The sequence below is a fragment of the Hemicordylus capensis genome, chromosome 1 (genome assembly GCF_027244095.1).
Source record: "Hemicordylus capensis ecotype Gifberg chromosome 1, rHemCap1.1.pri, whole genome shotgun sequence".
Taxonomy (NCBI): Eukaryota; Metazoa; Chordata; class Lepidosauria; order Squamata; family Cordylidae; genus Hemicordylus; species Hemicordylus capensis.
Genome location: NC_069657.1, coordinates 220,090,740 through 220,105,827, shown reverse-complemented (window position 1 = coordinate 220,105,827; position 15,088 = coordinate 220,090,740). Strand labels below are relative to the sequence as shown.

At 43.5% G+C, this 15,088-nt stretch overlaps 1 protein-coding gene across 12 annotated transcripts in view; it reads left to right on the top strand.

Annotated features, from left to right (window-relative positions):
- Positions 1 to 7,239, top strand: part of C2CD6 (C2 calcium dependent domain containing 6) — a 56,637-nt gene extending 49,398 nt beyond the window's left edge. For 11 of the 12 annotated variants that reach the window (XM_053287518.1, XM_053287517.1, XM_053287516.1 and 8 more), the window contains 2 exons: positions 1,161 to 3,893; positions 6,791 to 7,239. In XM_053287518.1, the coding sequence (XP_053143493.1) occupies positions 1,161 to 3,893; positions 6,791 to 7,144 (3,087 nt within the window). In that variant the 3' untranslated portion in view covers positions 7,145 to 7,239. Of the gene's footprint in view, positions 1 to 1,160; positions 3,894 to 4,439; positions 4,499 to 6,790 lie in introns of all 12 variants that reach the window. The other variant, XM_053287520.1, reaches the window with a different exon arrangement.
- Positions 7,240 to 15,088: the final 7,849 nt, after the last annotated feature.

Here is a 15,088-nt window from a genome sequence, read left to right as displayed (position 1 = left end):
ACCACTTTAAAAAGGTCCCTCTTTGCTCAGTTAGCAGGGAAGTAAGAAGTGTGAGGGACAACTATCAGGGCAACAAACGGTAATTGAACTGAAAATAATTGCAACAAGGAGCACAGGTGCAGACACTCCCTTTCTCTTAGCTGTTTTCCGGAGTAACTCTTTTGTGCCCTCTTTTCCCTTTTGCCATTTCACGAAAGGAGCTCATAGAGCTTTATGATCACAAAGGTAAGTCTTGATTGATATGGTTGCCATTCCAACATATGTCACACAACAGAGGCATCACACTGGATGCTGCATGTGAAAGAATCTTTGATATAATATGGTATATTATTATACCATATCTGTATAACCTTATCTGTAGGGTTAATAAATGCAAACATGAGACAATTCTTACATTAGCATTATTCTCCAACAGATGCTAATGCTAGGAAATAAAATTCTTCATATGCGTCAGAAATTAGTGATACTGTTATTTTGTCAGACTGATTGCTTTTAGCTTTCAAATTTACAAAAGCTGTTCCCCCCAGCTTCTTGGCTCAAAAAAATGCTTATTTCAAAATGTAACTGTTTCATCAACATGCTTGCCTTTTAAACAATCTGCTGTAAATTCCTCATAATGTCAGCTGTCCAGCTCACATTTGAAAATATAGCTTTTCTCCTTTCTTTTTTCCTGACGCTGAATGCAAAATAGAAATAAAATTTACACGGTTGGACTCCGTGAATATTGATTTTTATACATTATTTTTACACATTTTTCCTCTTGTTTATGCTCTTTACTATATTGTGGACTGGTTCAGGTGATATTAGTAGTAATTGCAGCATGTATAAAGGAGTTTTTCAGATGAACCTCCCCACCACCATCCGCAATTAGGGAAAGGTGCTCCAGAAGTGGGGAAGGGGGTGTGTGCTCACACCGTTATTGCATGTGGTTGGCCTGGCAGACAAAGTATCATCTGAACCAGCCCTCTTTTGTCTTAAAAATATGGCAAAAGGTTATTAATTCATTTTGTAAGTCTCTACTAAATGGGATGACCCTTCCTAGAATGGGCACAGCACCCCCATGCAATAGAAATCCCATATTTCATACATCCTCTCAGTTCAAACTGAAGCTTTGAAAATATAATAATGATGCCTTGCTTTTTATTCTTTTATTATTACAGTTCCGGAAAGCAATATTTAGTGGGAGCAAGTTTGAGCCTTTTTTGCGACACATGGGTAGAGTACCAGCTCCGTTTCCTAGTAAAAGCAAAACAAGTGAAGTGTCCATGTTTGGTCATTTAGAAAAATCATACTCATCCATCTATATCAAAGAACAAGAAGATCAAGATCCACCTCATGGGATGTCTTCAACAGAAACAGACAGTAATTCAGACACTAAGCTTAAAAGGAGTGGTGAGCAACTTTCTATACTAAGACTCATAGAAAGGAAAATGGAGCTAGAAGAGGAAAGCCAACAACTCCTCAAGCAGGATGGTGAAGAACCAAAGGCTGTACAAATGGATTTTTCTAAGAAGTCATCTGGAGAGGAACTATCAGAAGCAGAAGTAAAACAGGTTCACATTTATATTAGGAGGTCTCTTGAAGATTTTCTTGTAGATAGGCTTGTAAAAGTAGTAGCACTGAAATCACTTATAAGCAAAAACATTGAAAATCTTGTTGCAGAGAAATTCTCTGAAGCAAATATAGAAGACTTAGATGACAGCAGCCTGCCAAATGCTGTGGAAGGCTCTGCAGCTGGTAGTCAGAAGTGTTTACTTGGGGAAAGAAAGCCTTTGGAGCCAGACATAAGAAATCTGAAAGCCATTGTGAGTCAACAGTTGCAAGCTCACCTTATAGGGAAATTGTCTGAACAGGGGATAATCCCAGATATAGGGCTAGCTGAGAATGGCCAGAAGGTTTCTTTTCCAAGTTCAGGTGATTTGCTCAAAAGAAGGAAAAGTTTGTCCAAGGAAAGAACTTCACAGACTGAAATATTAACTATAAAATCGCTCAGTGAAAATGAATCAGGAAATGGTTGTAAAACAGAAAGCAAAATCGAGTATGATAAAGAGATTTCATCTCTGAAAAGCCAAAGTAGTTCAGTAGAAAAAACAAATGCAAAGGTAGATTTAAAAAAGGAATATTCCAAACAATCACTGGAAATCATTAAGGTGAAGTTCTCTTCAAGCACAGAAACAGATTTAAATAAGAAATTGCAAGATGAAATTAAACAACAGCTTTCAGAACCAGAAGGAAGTCCCAAATCAAGCAAAACTGTTAATGACACTCTCATAGAAAAACTTTTAAAAGCAGAAATAATTAGTCTAAAATCATGTTTAAGCAAAGGGCTCCAAGATCACCTAAATGATAAACTTTCAGAAACTGGATTAAGTATCAAAGAAGACTTGGAACCAGAGAGCTGGAAGTTGTCCTTAAAAGGGGAGCCCAAAATGGCACTGGAGAGGGATTTACTTGAGAGGCGCCAAGTTGAGAAAGGCCTTGCAGAAGTATATGCAACAAAAGATATGCCCGTGTTAAGTAAAAGTATTCAAAGCTTTATGTTGGAAGCACTTTCAGAAAGTGAAATTGCCAATCTGAATTCAGTATTGAGCAAAAAGATCCAAGACCATCTTTTAGATAGACTTTCAGAAATAGGGTTGATTACTGAGAAAGAGTTAGAGAAAATACTTGAAAATTTGTTGTTAGTGATGGCCAAAGAAGCACCACCAAAGGGACTTAAAGGACCAGATTTACCCAAAGAGGCAGAACTTTCAGCTTCCCCCATGACTCAAAACCTGCAAGATAGGTTTACAGAAGAAGAACTTACAAATCTTAAGTCTCTCTTAAGCAAACTTCTGAAAGAAGACCACAGAGATAGACTGTCAGACTCAGAAGTAAAAGGTCTAACATCAATTTTACAGAAAAGCTTTGAGGATCTTCCAGTACAAAGCAGTTCTGAAACTGGGATAAGCAGAGAGGTAGAGATAAAAGATGAATGCCATAGTATATCTTTGCCAAATGCTGAGGAGAGTTCATCAAGAGGTACTATTGTAGGTATATCTGATAGGAGAAAAGATAGTTCAAAAGAGAGTGACATTTCTTCAGCCAGTGAAAAGCATAGCTTAAAGCTAGGCCCTTCTAAAAACAGTATTTTTGAAGTGGAAATGGATAGCAAAGAAACTCAAACCAGTGGTTTAATGTTTCCTCCAAAAAAAGTGAAACACAGTTCTAAAAAAGAATGCCACCGGTTGCAGAATTACCCTGATAAACAAGACATGCCAAAGTCAAAGAAAGGGTTTGAAACAGTACTCAAAAGCAAGCCACCAGATGAAACTTTTAAGGGTGTATCTGAACCATATGCCTCCTCATCTTTTTTGAGTGCTCATGATATTGGTGTTCAAACTGAAATCAAAAGCTTTTTCTCTAAGCCTCCAAATTATCTCCCCAAGCCTCCTTTTCCAGTAAACCCTCAGACTTTTCGCTTTTTACATTCAGAGTCCGAAGAAGAAGCAAAGTTGACAAGCAAAGTTCATCAAAAGCCAAAAGCCAAGAAGAAGTCTGACAGATCTAAGAAGGACGCAGGGTCGCACCATATGCAATCAGCTGTGTCAAATGCACAAATCAGGAGGGAAAGGATGACTAGTGAAAGTTCATCTAGGGAGGCTTTAAAAGAAAGAGGCAAGAAACGTGTTGAACCATCTTCTCCCAAACTGAGCGCTACAGAAAACCGGAAGGATTCAAAAATAATGGTAAAATCTGAGAAGAAACGTGATCATGAGGCCAAACCCAAAAAATCACTTAGCAGGACTTCTGCCCTGTCTGACCCACAGCTGCAAAACCTGGCAAAAAATCTTTCAGAAAAATCATCTTCAACTAAATTTCCAGGTTCTGGACGTGCAAAAGGAAACACTCCGGTAAGAACAGTTATTCTCTGAATTATCCACCTTGTGGTTGCAAAAGATCATAAATGTTATTTACACTTGAAGTCAGTAGCACATATAGGATGGTAGTCTTAATTGCTTTCATATTTTTGAAAAACTGATAGCAAATCAGGGCAATAAGCTACTGTTGGAGAGAAGTTTAAAACCTGGAGAAAAATGGCATACTTCACAGTAAGGGTTCCTGTACTGCCTAAAGCAGGGGTGTCCAGCTGCAGCCCTCCAGCTGTTTTTGGCCTGCAGCTCCCATCAACTCTGGCTACTGGCCACTGTGACTGGGGATGATGGGAGTTGTCAGCCAAAACCAGCTGGAGGGCTGCAACTGGACACCCTTGGCCTAAAGCGTTTCATGCCAACTGGTTAGTTAATGCCCAATAAAACTCAGTGCTTACTGGTGGTTTGCCCTCTGAGGCAGCTGGTGTAACAGGGCATGGCCAAGTAAAGAAAGCTGGAGATTGTTCTTTAAAGCTGTCATTGCATGCAGTGTATCCATTCACTTTTTCTATCCTTCCATGGTCCCAGGTCAAACTAGCTCCCAGTTGAGTAGCCAACACTGCTGCAGCATACATGTGGATACATAGGTATGACTGTCACAAGGACTGATTAGATAGTGGCCTTGATGTAAAGTGGATGGGAGGACATGCTTTGGGGTTGGCCCTCCCACACAGGAGGAAGCAGGCCAGTTTGCTGATGGTTTCTTCTGCTGCAGGATGGCTGCCTGCTTCCCAGATCTGCCCCGCCTTGTGACTAAGTTGCAGAAACTAGACTGAGCTCTACAGAACTTAGCACTGATAGCTCACCTTTACCTTTCTAGCTTTATTTCCATTTCTTGACTATTTCTTCTCTTTACCCTCTCTCCCTGCCCATACCCTGACCTGCACCTTTTTAGCAGAGCCAAGAGCCCCTCAGAAGGAAGGGAAGGAGAGATGCATGGACAAGCCCCTCCCACCTTTTCCAGATGGTGGGCAGATTAGAATGTATAGCTGCATTAGATCTTGGCAGCAGCCAGTTTGGACACCACTATCACCCACTGCCCTAGCCATGAAGAGTAGTGTGGCCCATTGCCCTGGTTTTGAAGAGGACTATTCCCTCACTCAGATCTTTCACAGGTTTCTCTGCATCAGAGACATGAACCTTGGGAAGGTGAATCACATAGGTGGAGTCCTTATAAGCATTGTGCAGACTCATATCATTATCTTCACAATCTTTATCCCATGAATCCACATTATCACTGTTACGCCAGCTATTTTCATTTGCTGTCGTCAAGAGAATCATATAACTGGACCCATGATCGTTATTCATTATCACTCCCCTCATCATCAGTGTCGGTCTTGATCCCGGGCTCCTCATTTTCCTCCTTACTTTCCATTGATAAAAGTTCTACCTTCTGTTTATTTTCCTAGCCCCTCAGCTTCTTCTCTTTTTCATCCTTCATGATCTTTATCAGGTTCCCATGGATCAGCATTATAACTGTTACTCCAGCCATTTTCATTCACTGTGCTGGGGTTGGATAGGGACAGTTGCTCTCCCCCTGCTAAATATAAGTGAATCACAATATTAAAAGGTGATTCTTTGCTCAGTTAGCAGGGGTCATCCTGATGTGCTCTTGGCATATCTATTTATTGGATAGGAGGAAGAGTCTGTTCATCTGAATCATCCCACTACACATCCTCCAAACACCTGTTTATAGAAGATGAATGCATCTTTGGGCCCTCTTTTTCTCAGCACTATGCTTTCTCCTCTAGGGGTGTGCATGAAATGGATTGTGTGTTCTGTTCTGAGCTTGGAACGGAATGCATAATCCACAGAATGTTCTGTCAGAACAAACAGCCCAGCTGGTTGTTCCAACAAAATGATCCCAGAACACTCAAAACATCCAGAAATCATTCTGAGGGCCATTTTGAAATCCAAAATGGTGCTCTTCTGGCCCCTGCACACGTGTGTTGGCCATTTGCTTGTTGGTGCTGACTATGCAAATGGCTACCATGCAAGCACAGAGGCCAGAAGAGCACCATTTTGGATTCCAAAATGGCGCTCAGAACGAGCTCGTTCCAATTCCAAGCTCTGAACATTTGAAGGGCATTCTGTTCCAAGCTCGGAACACTCAAAACAGCCCATTTCAAGGCAGAGTGTTCCGAGTGCAGAACATTCTGCACATCCATATTCTCCTCCATTAATTATCTCCTATTCCAGCTTCTCAGTACAATTCACTCCTTCCTTCAGGCACCTTGTATGTCATTTTGTATTTCTAAAGGTGATATGTATGTGTTTGCAGTTGAAAATGTGTTTAAAAGTTATGTTTATACAAATATGGAAGTGCAGGAGGTTGATTAAGAGCAGCAGCAGCAGCTGTAGTGAGAACCCTGCAGGAAGGACAGAGAAACTCTGCTTCAAATGCAGAGGAGAAGACACTTAGGAAAAGGAGTATAGAACAGGAAATATTTTTCCTGGGAAGAGAGAAAGAGGGCTTAAGTAGATGCAGTAGATAAAGCTGCTCTGTATAAGAAAACCATTGCCTTTGTAAAGACCTAAGAGTCCTCAGAAAGGAGGCAGGTCAGTAACGAAATATCCAAGCAATGCACCTCCCCAACCCCAAGGTGGAGAAAGAAAATAAGGAAAGAACCAAAACTGTTTGTTATATGAAAAATAGTAACACTGCTGTAAGTTGTAAATTAAGAGATGTGATGAAAATATGATAATATACCCAAGAGATGAAAAGCAGTGTAAATGTGATAATGCAACAAACCATCCTCTTAAGAGTTGAAGTGTGAAAAATGTTGTAAGAAAGATTATTATGAAAAGTTAATTAAAATTTGATCATTACCCAGTTACAGGCTAAAAGCAACTTTATCTTTTGTTATTTAAATATTTAGAATCCTGGAGGCACAGAAGATATAGATGTTGAAACTTTTAAGCATCTTGAAAAAGCAATAGAAAGAGCTCTTCTTGATTTAGGGAGGGCTCCAGAAGGTGGCCTCAGCCAGGCGTCGCATTCAGCCAGACCATACACTTCTCCAAGTTCTGCTTTCTTGGTTAAAGAGACATCCAGACCACTTTCTACAAATTCCTCTGCATTCGAGAATCCAAGAAATCCTACATTCTCAATATTGGAGATGCTGAACAATGAAGACCAGATCTTAAAAATGACACCTGACCAGTTGGAAGTAGTACTTCGAATTCTTCAAAAAATATTGCATCAGAACACAAAATCCCCAAATAATGGATGAATGGAAACCATCTGTGTCAAAACCAGCTATTTGTGTACTTGTTATATGTTTGCCCCCTGCCCATTTAATGATGAATAAAGCCCTCTTTGTATTTAGTTCTGTGGTATTTAAAATTTTGCTAGAATTCTTAAACAGAAAAGTACTGCTTTTCTTAATATATTGTGGCGTTCTATCTAAAATTGGTGATACATACATAAGTTCTGTAAGATCTGAGCACCATTAATTCACATTTATGCTTTTAAAATATTAAGCAATGAGATCTTGATTTTTTTAAAAAAAATCTAGATGCTCTGCTGTTCTCATTGTAGTGCTATGCCACAGCCTGCCTTAGTCCTTTAAGGAAGAGTTTGGCAGCTGGAGTAGCAATTCAGTGATGTTTTTAAATGGAACAGGATGCGGTCTCAGAGAAAACAGATAATACCTGCTGCTCCAATTGTACTGTCATGGTGTTAGTCAGGGTGACCTTGCTTGCTAGCCCCATCTTCAAAAAGGTACCCACTGTAACACCAGCAAAATCTGAGAGAGAATAAGTGGAAGATGGAAGAGCAGCAAGTGCAGTTCTTCAACATGGTCTCTGTCTTTTACACTGATGGGCTTTGTGCCTGCGCAGAGACCTCGTTGGGATCTAACAAGCTCTATCTCCTGCTTTTTGGTGGGAACCCCGCCCCCAGCCACTATATGTGACTGTGCCTCTCCTCATCCCCTCAGTCTTCATCATCCATGCTTCAGTAGACGTCGTGGGATTGCTGGCTCTGCAGCAATTCGAAAGGAAAGTGATATTCTTCTATTTGTTGTTTCTCCTACTCCCCCTTTCATGTCTTGTTATTTGTTTGTTTGTGTATGTAGTTGCATATTTTTCTTGGCGTTTTTCTTTTTTCAGTACCCCTCCCCCACCTTTCTATGGAAAGGCTCTGCTGCCAAATGAGATGGAGCATTGCAGTCTTTGGACCCTACGTTTCTATGGATGTACAACAAACTTTATGTACAACATGTTTCTATGTACAACAAACTTTAAAAAGTGTGTCCACTGTGGATCTAAGATCTCTTCCCCCAATACTCATACCAGGTGTCTCCTTTGTTGAGGGGAATCCCATGTTGTTGAGACCTCCTCTCACTGCCAGGGGCTTACAAAAAAGGCTCAAAAAAATAGGGTTTCTTGCCTGCGCGCAGCCCTGTGGGAATTAGACCTCCATTCTCTGGAAGCTTTGACATTGAAGTGTACTTTGAAAATGGCTTCTTTGGCTTTGACAGAGCAGCCGGAATCTGCTTCTCCAGCACCCTTGCAGTTTGAGGTGAGCTCAGTACCGCCCTCGATACCGGTATTGGAAGTGGCTGAGTTGATGGTCCCCTCTGCACCTTTGAGCTTGGTACCTGTGTCAAATCTGTCATCTTCCATATCAACGTGTTCTCTAGTCTCTTCTGAGCCTCAGGAGGAGGAGGTGGTGGTGGTGGTTCCCCAAGGACCTCCGTTACCAGCAGGTCAGCATCTGCCACCGCTCCCAAAGAAAAAGAAGCCCCGAAGCCCCTTCCCTTGGCACCTTCGGATGAGCCCAAGAAGAAAAAGATTAAACTCATTTCTTTGGATAAGGGGTCTGGGGTGCTGCAAGCTCCTGTTGATGCCGCGCTAGTTGTACAGTTGGTACCAAAAGACAATGTCTCGCCTCGGTGAAAGAATTCACCTGTCATGCCTGAACTGGACAAAGGTGATCTTGACAGAGAATATGACCCCGATTATGGTGTATCAGACTATGAAGTTTCCTCTCTGGAGAAGTTTGGTGCCCACTCATCTTGGCTCCCTCGGTGGCACTCTCCTCCTCTCAAGTGCTCTGGTCATGCCCTCTCCCGGGATCGAGAAGAGCATTGGGACACTGCGGATCATTCCTGGCAGTATAGATATGGGAGTGACCAGGACAGATATGATTGCTTTCAGATGGATCAATACAGAGATTCCCCAAGGAGCTCTCTCTATGCAGCTGACCCTGATTCACCCTTTCACAGTGATTGACGTTGAGAGGAAGGTGCTTATGGACTGCTTCTGTTGGATTATCGTATGGAGTTGGAAAGGTTCTGGTATGGACATCGGTACTGTGAGAGCTCATATGAACAGACTCGGGAAGACTACCGTTCTTTTCGACGAAGGCCTTCCTGTTCTCAAATCAGACCTCAATCCCTATTGCCACTGCAGGATTGGCAGGAGCTGGATCGTACACACAATCCACCCCCCAGAAGGTCCTATTCAATTGCCCAGAGAAGAGACTGCGCCCGTACCCCCCAGAGATGTTTTGGTATCGGCCCCGTTGGATGTCCCTCAAGAGGAACCTACTACCCCTATAACAGAGCCAGATCCGGATCCAGCAGATCCTCAAGAATATGAAGATGAGGAAGGGGAACCTGCTTCTCTCGTGTCAGACCTGATGTCATTGAGTTATTCCCCATTGGATATTGCTTCGGACTCTAAGCTGGTTTCTCCATATGAAGATCTGAAACAATATTCTGCCTATGTGTCTCGTATGGCATCTGCATTGGGGGTGAGCTTGGATGTTCAGCAGAAAGATGAGCTCGACCCATTGTTCGGACTCATTGATGCAGAAGACAAAGTACCTGCTTCATTACCCATTAACATGGCGCTCTTAGAGGTCTTGTATAGCCACTGAAAAAAGCCTGCAACTTTGTCACAGCCTAATAGGCACTTGGAGAATTTTTATAGAGTGCAAATTCAAGAAAATAACACAGCCTTTTTGAAAAACCATCCAGCTCCAAACTCTATTGTGGTGGAGGCTTCCCTTAGTAGGTCAAGGGAACACAACCCGTCTGCTCCTGGTGACAAAGAGAGGAGGAAGTTGGACTTCTTTGGGAGGCGGCTTCATTCCGCATCAGCAATGCATTTGAGGGTTGCAAACTACTGGCCTACAATGCAAGATACAATCATTTCCTTTGGGAAAAGTTGACTCCTTTCTTGGACCTCTTGCCTCAGAACAAGCGAGACCCTGTTAAAGTCTTCCTGTGAGAAGCTATACAAGTAGCTAAGCAGGAACTTTATTCAGTGCGACATGCAGTCGAATGTGCAGCTAAGGTCATGGCTGCCTCCATCGCCGTCAGGAGACATGTGTGGCTGCGTTCTTCTAGGTCAGTGGTTCTCAACGTGTGGGTCCCCAGATGTTGCTAAACTACAACTCCCATAATTCCCAACCAAAGGCCAATGGGGCTAGGAATGCTGGGAGTTGTAGTTCAGCAACATCTGGGGACCCACACATTGAGAACCACTGTTCTAGGTTAAGCTATGAGGCAAGGGCAAGGATTAAAGACCTTCGCTTTGAGGGGCAAGCCCTATTTGCAGAACAGATGGATGAAACCTTGCAAAAGGTACAAAAATTATCAAGTACCGCCAAATCCATGTCCTATTTGTCTGCTGGGAATAAGCTACAGAAACAGTTTAGATGGTCTATCTACCCCCAGACTAAGACCTCCTCACAACAGTCTTCTTCAGAGCGTTCCTTTCGCCCTAACAAATTTCAACCCCACTTCAAGTCTGGCTACCAGGCCAATAAGCCTTCCTTCCAGAAACAGAGACAGCCCACTTTTCAGAAAAAACAATGACCATTGGAAATTTCGGACTTGCTTGGCCCCCTTTGTCAAGGCATGAGAAAAGGTGACTGCGGACCAGTGGGTTCTTACCATTATACGTATAGGTTATGCTCTGGAGTTCCTTCAAATGCCCCCCTCTTCAGGGATAGTGAGCACACCTTCCAACCCGGCTCTCAAAGAGGAGGTCTCTGCTCTTCTTTTGAAAGATGCAATAGAAAAAATAACCACAGAGAAAACTCCCGGATTCTATCCCCATTATGTTTTAGTCCCGAAGTCCAATGGGGGTCTATGCCCCATATTGGATCTCAGGGAACTCAACAAATACATTGTGTACAATAAGTTCCATATGCTCTCCATACCTACTATCCTAGCGCTCCTAGATCGGGACACGTGGACGGTGTCATTGGACCTGCAGGATGTGTATTATCATGTCTCAATCCACCTGCAACACCATCGCTTCCTGAGATTCAAGATAGAAGGAAACTCCTATAAATTCAAGGCTCTGCCCTTTGGGCTGACAACGGCCCCCAGGGTCTTTACAAAGTGCTTGGCCCCAGTGGTGGCTTTTCTACAAGAACAAGGGATCCAGATATTGCTGTATTTGGATGACTGGCTCTGTAGGTGGTTCCACAGAGGACACTTTAAGTTTGCTCCAATTTACCATAGACACTCTGGAAGCGCTAGGCCTACAAATCAATTTCAAAAGGTCCCAACTGTGCCCAGTCAGAAGGATTCAATTTGTGGGACTAGTGTTCAATACCCATCTGGAAAGGGTTTTTCTGCCGGAGGGCCATATAAGGACTATTCTGAAACTGGTCGAGGTCTTTGTGTTAGGCAGGCCACAGACTGCCCGTGCCATTCAATGCCTTCTGGGCCACATGGTGGCAACCACCTACGATCTGCCTCATGCATGTCTCAGGATGCGTGTTCTCCAGAGATGGTTTCTCGACATGTTCAACCCTCTTTGTGACTCTCAGCCCACTCAACTAACCCCTCCTTGAAGGGTGTGCAAAGATGTGTTATGGTGGACCAAAGTAGAACATCTTGCTTTCGGTGCGCCCTTCCATCAACCCATTCCAATAGTCGTAATTACTACTGATGCGTCAGGAGCTCAGTTGGGGTGCACACATGGACTAATACAATGTCTCAGTGGGCACTGGACCACAGAAGAGGCCAGGCGCCATATCAATTTCCTGGAACGGTTAGCCATCTTTCGCACCTTGAAAAGGTTTCTCCCTATGATTGGGGGATGTGTGTGACAGTCCAAACAGACAACACTACAACCAAGGCTTATATAAATTGGCAAGGAGGCACGGGTTCCAGAGCTCTCTTGTGCCTTTCCATCAACCTGTGGCTTTGGTGCATCATGCATGCAGTAACACTGCACACGATCCATATTCAAGGAGAAAAGAATGTGCTATCAGATGGCCTAAGCCAAATGAGATTGATCTCTCACAAATGGATGTTAAGACCCAGACGTGCTTCCAGGGATATTTGCAGTGTGGGGCACTACGACTCTGGATGCTTTTGCGGCACTGTTCCTGCCCTCTACTGTTCCAGGGGCAGAAAGGGACTGGGCTCCCTAGGAGATGCAATTGCCTGTTCCTGGAGACACAGTCACATTTATGTGTTTCCACCTGTTCCGCTCATACCAAGAGTGCTTCAGAGGTTGAGGGCAGAAAACATCCAGGCCATACTGATAGCACCATGGTGGCCCAAGAGACCCTGGTTTCCGGTTCTCATGTGCCTGGCGGAAGCACACATTTGACTTCCTTGTCAGCCACACCTCCTGTCCCAGCTGAAGGGTCGGTGGTTACACCCAGAAATTCAGTCCTTGCATTTCATTGCATAGAAGATTTATTTATTTGATTGATTGATTGATTGATTTCTATACCGCCCTTCCAAAAATGGCTCAGAGCGGTTTACACAGAGAAATAATAAATAAATAAGATGGATCCCTGTCCCCAAAGGGCTCACAATCTAAAAAGAAAAAAAAGATAGACACCAGCAACAGTCACTGGAGGTATTGTGCTGGGGGTGGATAGGGCCAGTTACTCTCCCCCGATAAATAAAGAGAATCACCACATTAAAAGGTGCCTCACAGAATTCCCTGCAGAACTTACGGAGGTCCTGATTGTAGCCACTAGCCAGTAAACCTTCGACTAGAAAATCATATGGTCATAAGTGAACTCATTTTCTGACTTTCACCACTTGACAAAACTTTGACTTGTCTAAATTGACTGTTCAAAATATTTGTACTTACCTGTTGCATTTTAAAATGTCTGGCCTAAAGTTGTCCTCCCTTCGGGTGCATTTAGCAGCCATTGTAGTGTTCTGCCCTGGTCCTGGGGGTTCTTGGTTTAAACACACCTTGGTGAAACGTTTCTCTGCCAGATGATCCTGTTATGACCCTGGCATGGGATTTGGCAGTGGTATTGGCCGGCCTTTTACTCCCACCCTTTGAACCCATGGCTGTAATCAAACCTCATCTGTTCACATGGAAGGTAGCCTTTTTGGTGGCCATTACTTCAGCCAGACGAGTAAGTGAACTCAGAGCTTAGGTCTGATCAGCCATATATTCAATTTCACCAGATAAGGTGGTGTTCAGGCCTGATGTCCAATTTCTCCCTAGAGTTGTCTCTGCCTTTCATCGTTCCCCCAACCTGTTAACTTGCCTGTGTTCTTTAAGGATCCATCCTCCCCGGCAGAACACATGTTGCATTGTTTAGCTGTCCGGAGGGCTCTAGCTTTTTATGTTCAAAGGCCAGCACAGTGGAGAAAGGCTCCTTCTCTATTTATATACTGAGTCAGACTATTGGTCTATCTAGCACAGTATTGTCTTCACAGACTGGCAGGGGCTTCTCCAAGATTGCAGGCAGGAATCTCTCTCAGCCCTATCTTGGAGATGATGCCAGGGAGGGAATTTGAAACCTTCTGCTCTTCCTAGAGCAGCTCCATCCCCTGAAGGGAATATCTTACAGTGCTCACATATCAAGTCTCCCATTCATATGCAACCAGGGTGGACCCTGCTTAATTAAGAGAACAAGTCATGCTTGCTCTCACAAGACCAGATCTCCTCTTCTCACTGTTAGGCAGTGCTAGGGAGGAGTCCACTGTTGTGATGCACGTTGGGACCAACGATGTTTGGAAATGCAGTCAGGAGGATCTGGAAGCCAAATTTAGGCTGCTAGGTAGCATACTGAAATCCAGGACCCCCAGGGTAGCATTCTCTGAATTGCTACCTGTTCTACACACAGGGACAGCAAGACAGGCAGAGCTGAGATGTGTGGATGAGACGGGTGGTGCCGGGAAGAGGAACTTAGATTCATTAGGCACTGGGATACCTTTGGGTAAAGCAAGGCCTGTGAAAAAGCAACAGGCTCCATTTGAACCACGATGGAACTGGGTTGCTAGCACTTAAAGTCAAGAAGGTCGCAGAGCAGCTTTTTAAAAATGCCTGGGGGATTGCCGGCATGAACTGGGTGGTATCTGCTCCAGTCAGCAAAATCCCCCAAGGTGTGAAAGTGAACAAGTTTCGGATAAAACAGAAGGAGACAGAGTAGATCCAGGAATTGAGCAAAAAGAAACACATGACAGCTTGCCAAATAGGTCAAGTGATGGTAAGGGGGTCTAACACCCACCCACACCAGGTGAGGGACTTGGCATATAGGTGTCTATATACCAATGCCAGAAACCTCCAAGCCAACATGGGTGAGCTGGAGTACTGGGTTACTAATGAAAACGTAGATATAGTGTGTGTAACAGAAACCTGGTGGAATGGTGAGAACCAGTGGGACACCATTATTCCTGGATAAAACTCTATAGAAGGGACAGGAAGGGGAGGAGTGGTGCTGTATATGAAAGAAGGCATAGATTCCAATCAGCTAGAAAACATAGGTGGACCAGAGTCCTCCACAAAATCATTATGGGTAACATTACGAGGACTGAAAGGAAATTTTACTAGAGACATGCTATCACCTTCCAGATCAAAGCGCGGAGAGTGACCTGGAGTTGGCGAAACAAGAGAGGCATCCAAGTGAGACCGAGCAGTAATAATGGTTGACTTCAATTACCCACACAAAGACAGGGTAAATTCACATTCAGGTAATGAAAGCGAGGCCAAATTACTAGACATGCTAAATGACTGTGCCTTAGAACAGTTATTCATGGAATCAACCAGAGAAATGGTGACCTTGGATTTAATCCTGAGTGGTGCCCAGGACCTGGTGCGAGATGTCAGAGTTGCAGGACTATTGGGTAGCAGTGACCATAGTATGATCCAATTCAGCTAGTTAGTTAGTTCTTTTATTGCAGCCGTAGGCCAAACAGAATTCAGCATATATGCAAGTGCATAATTGA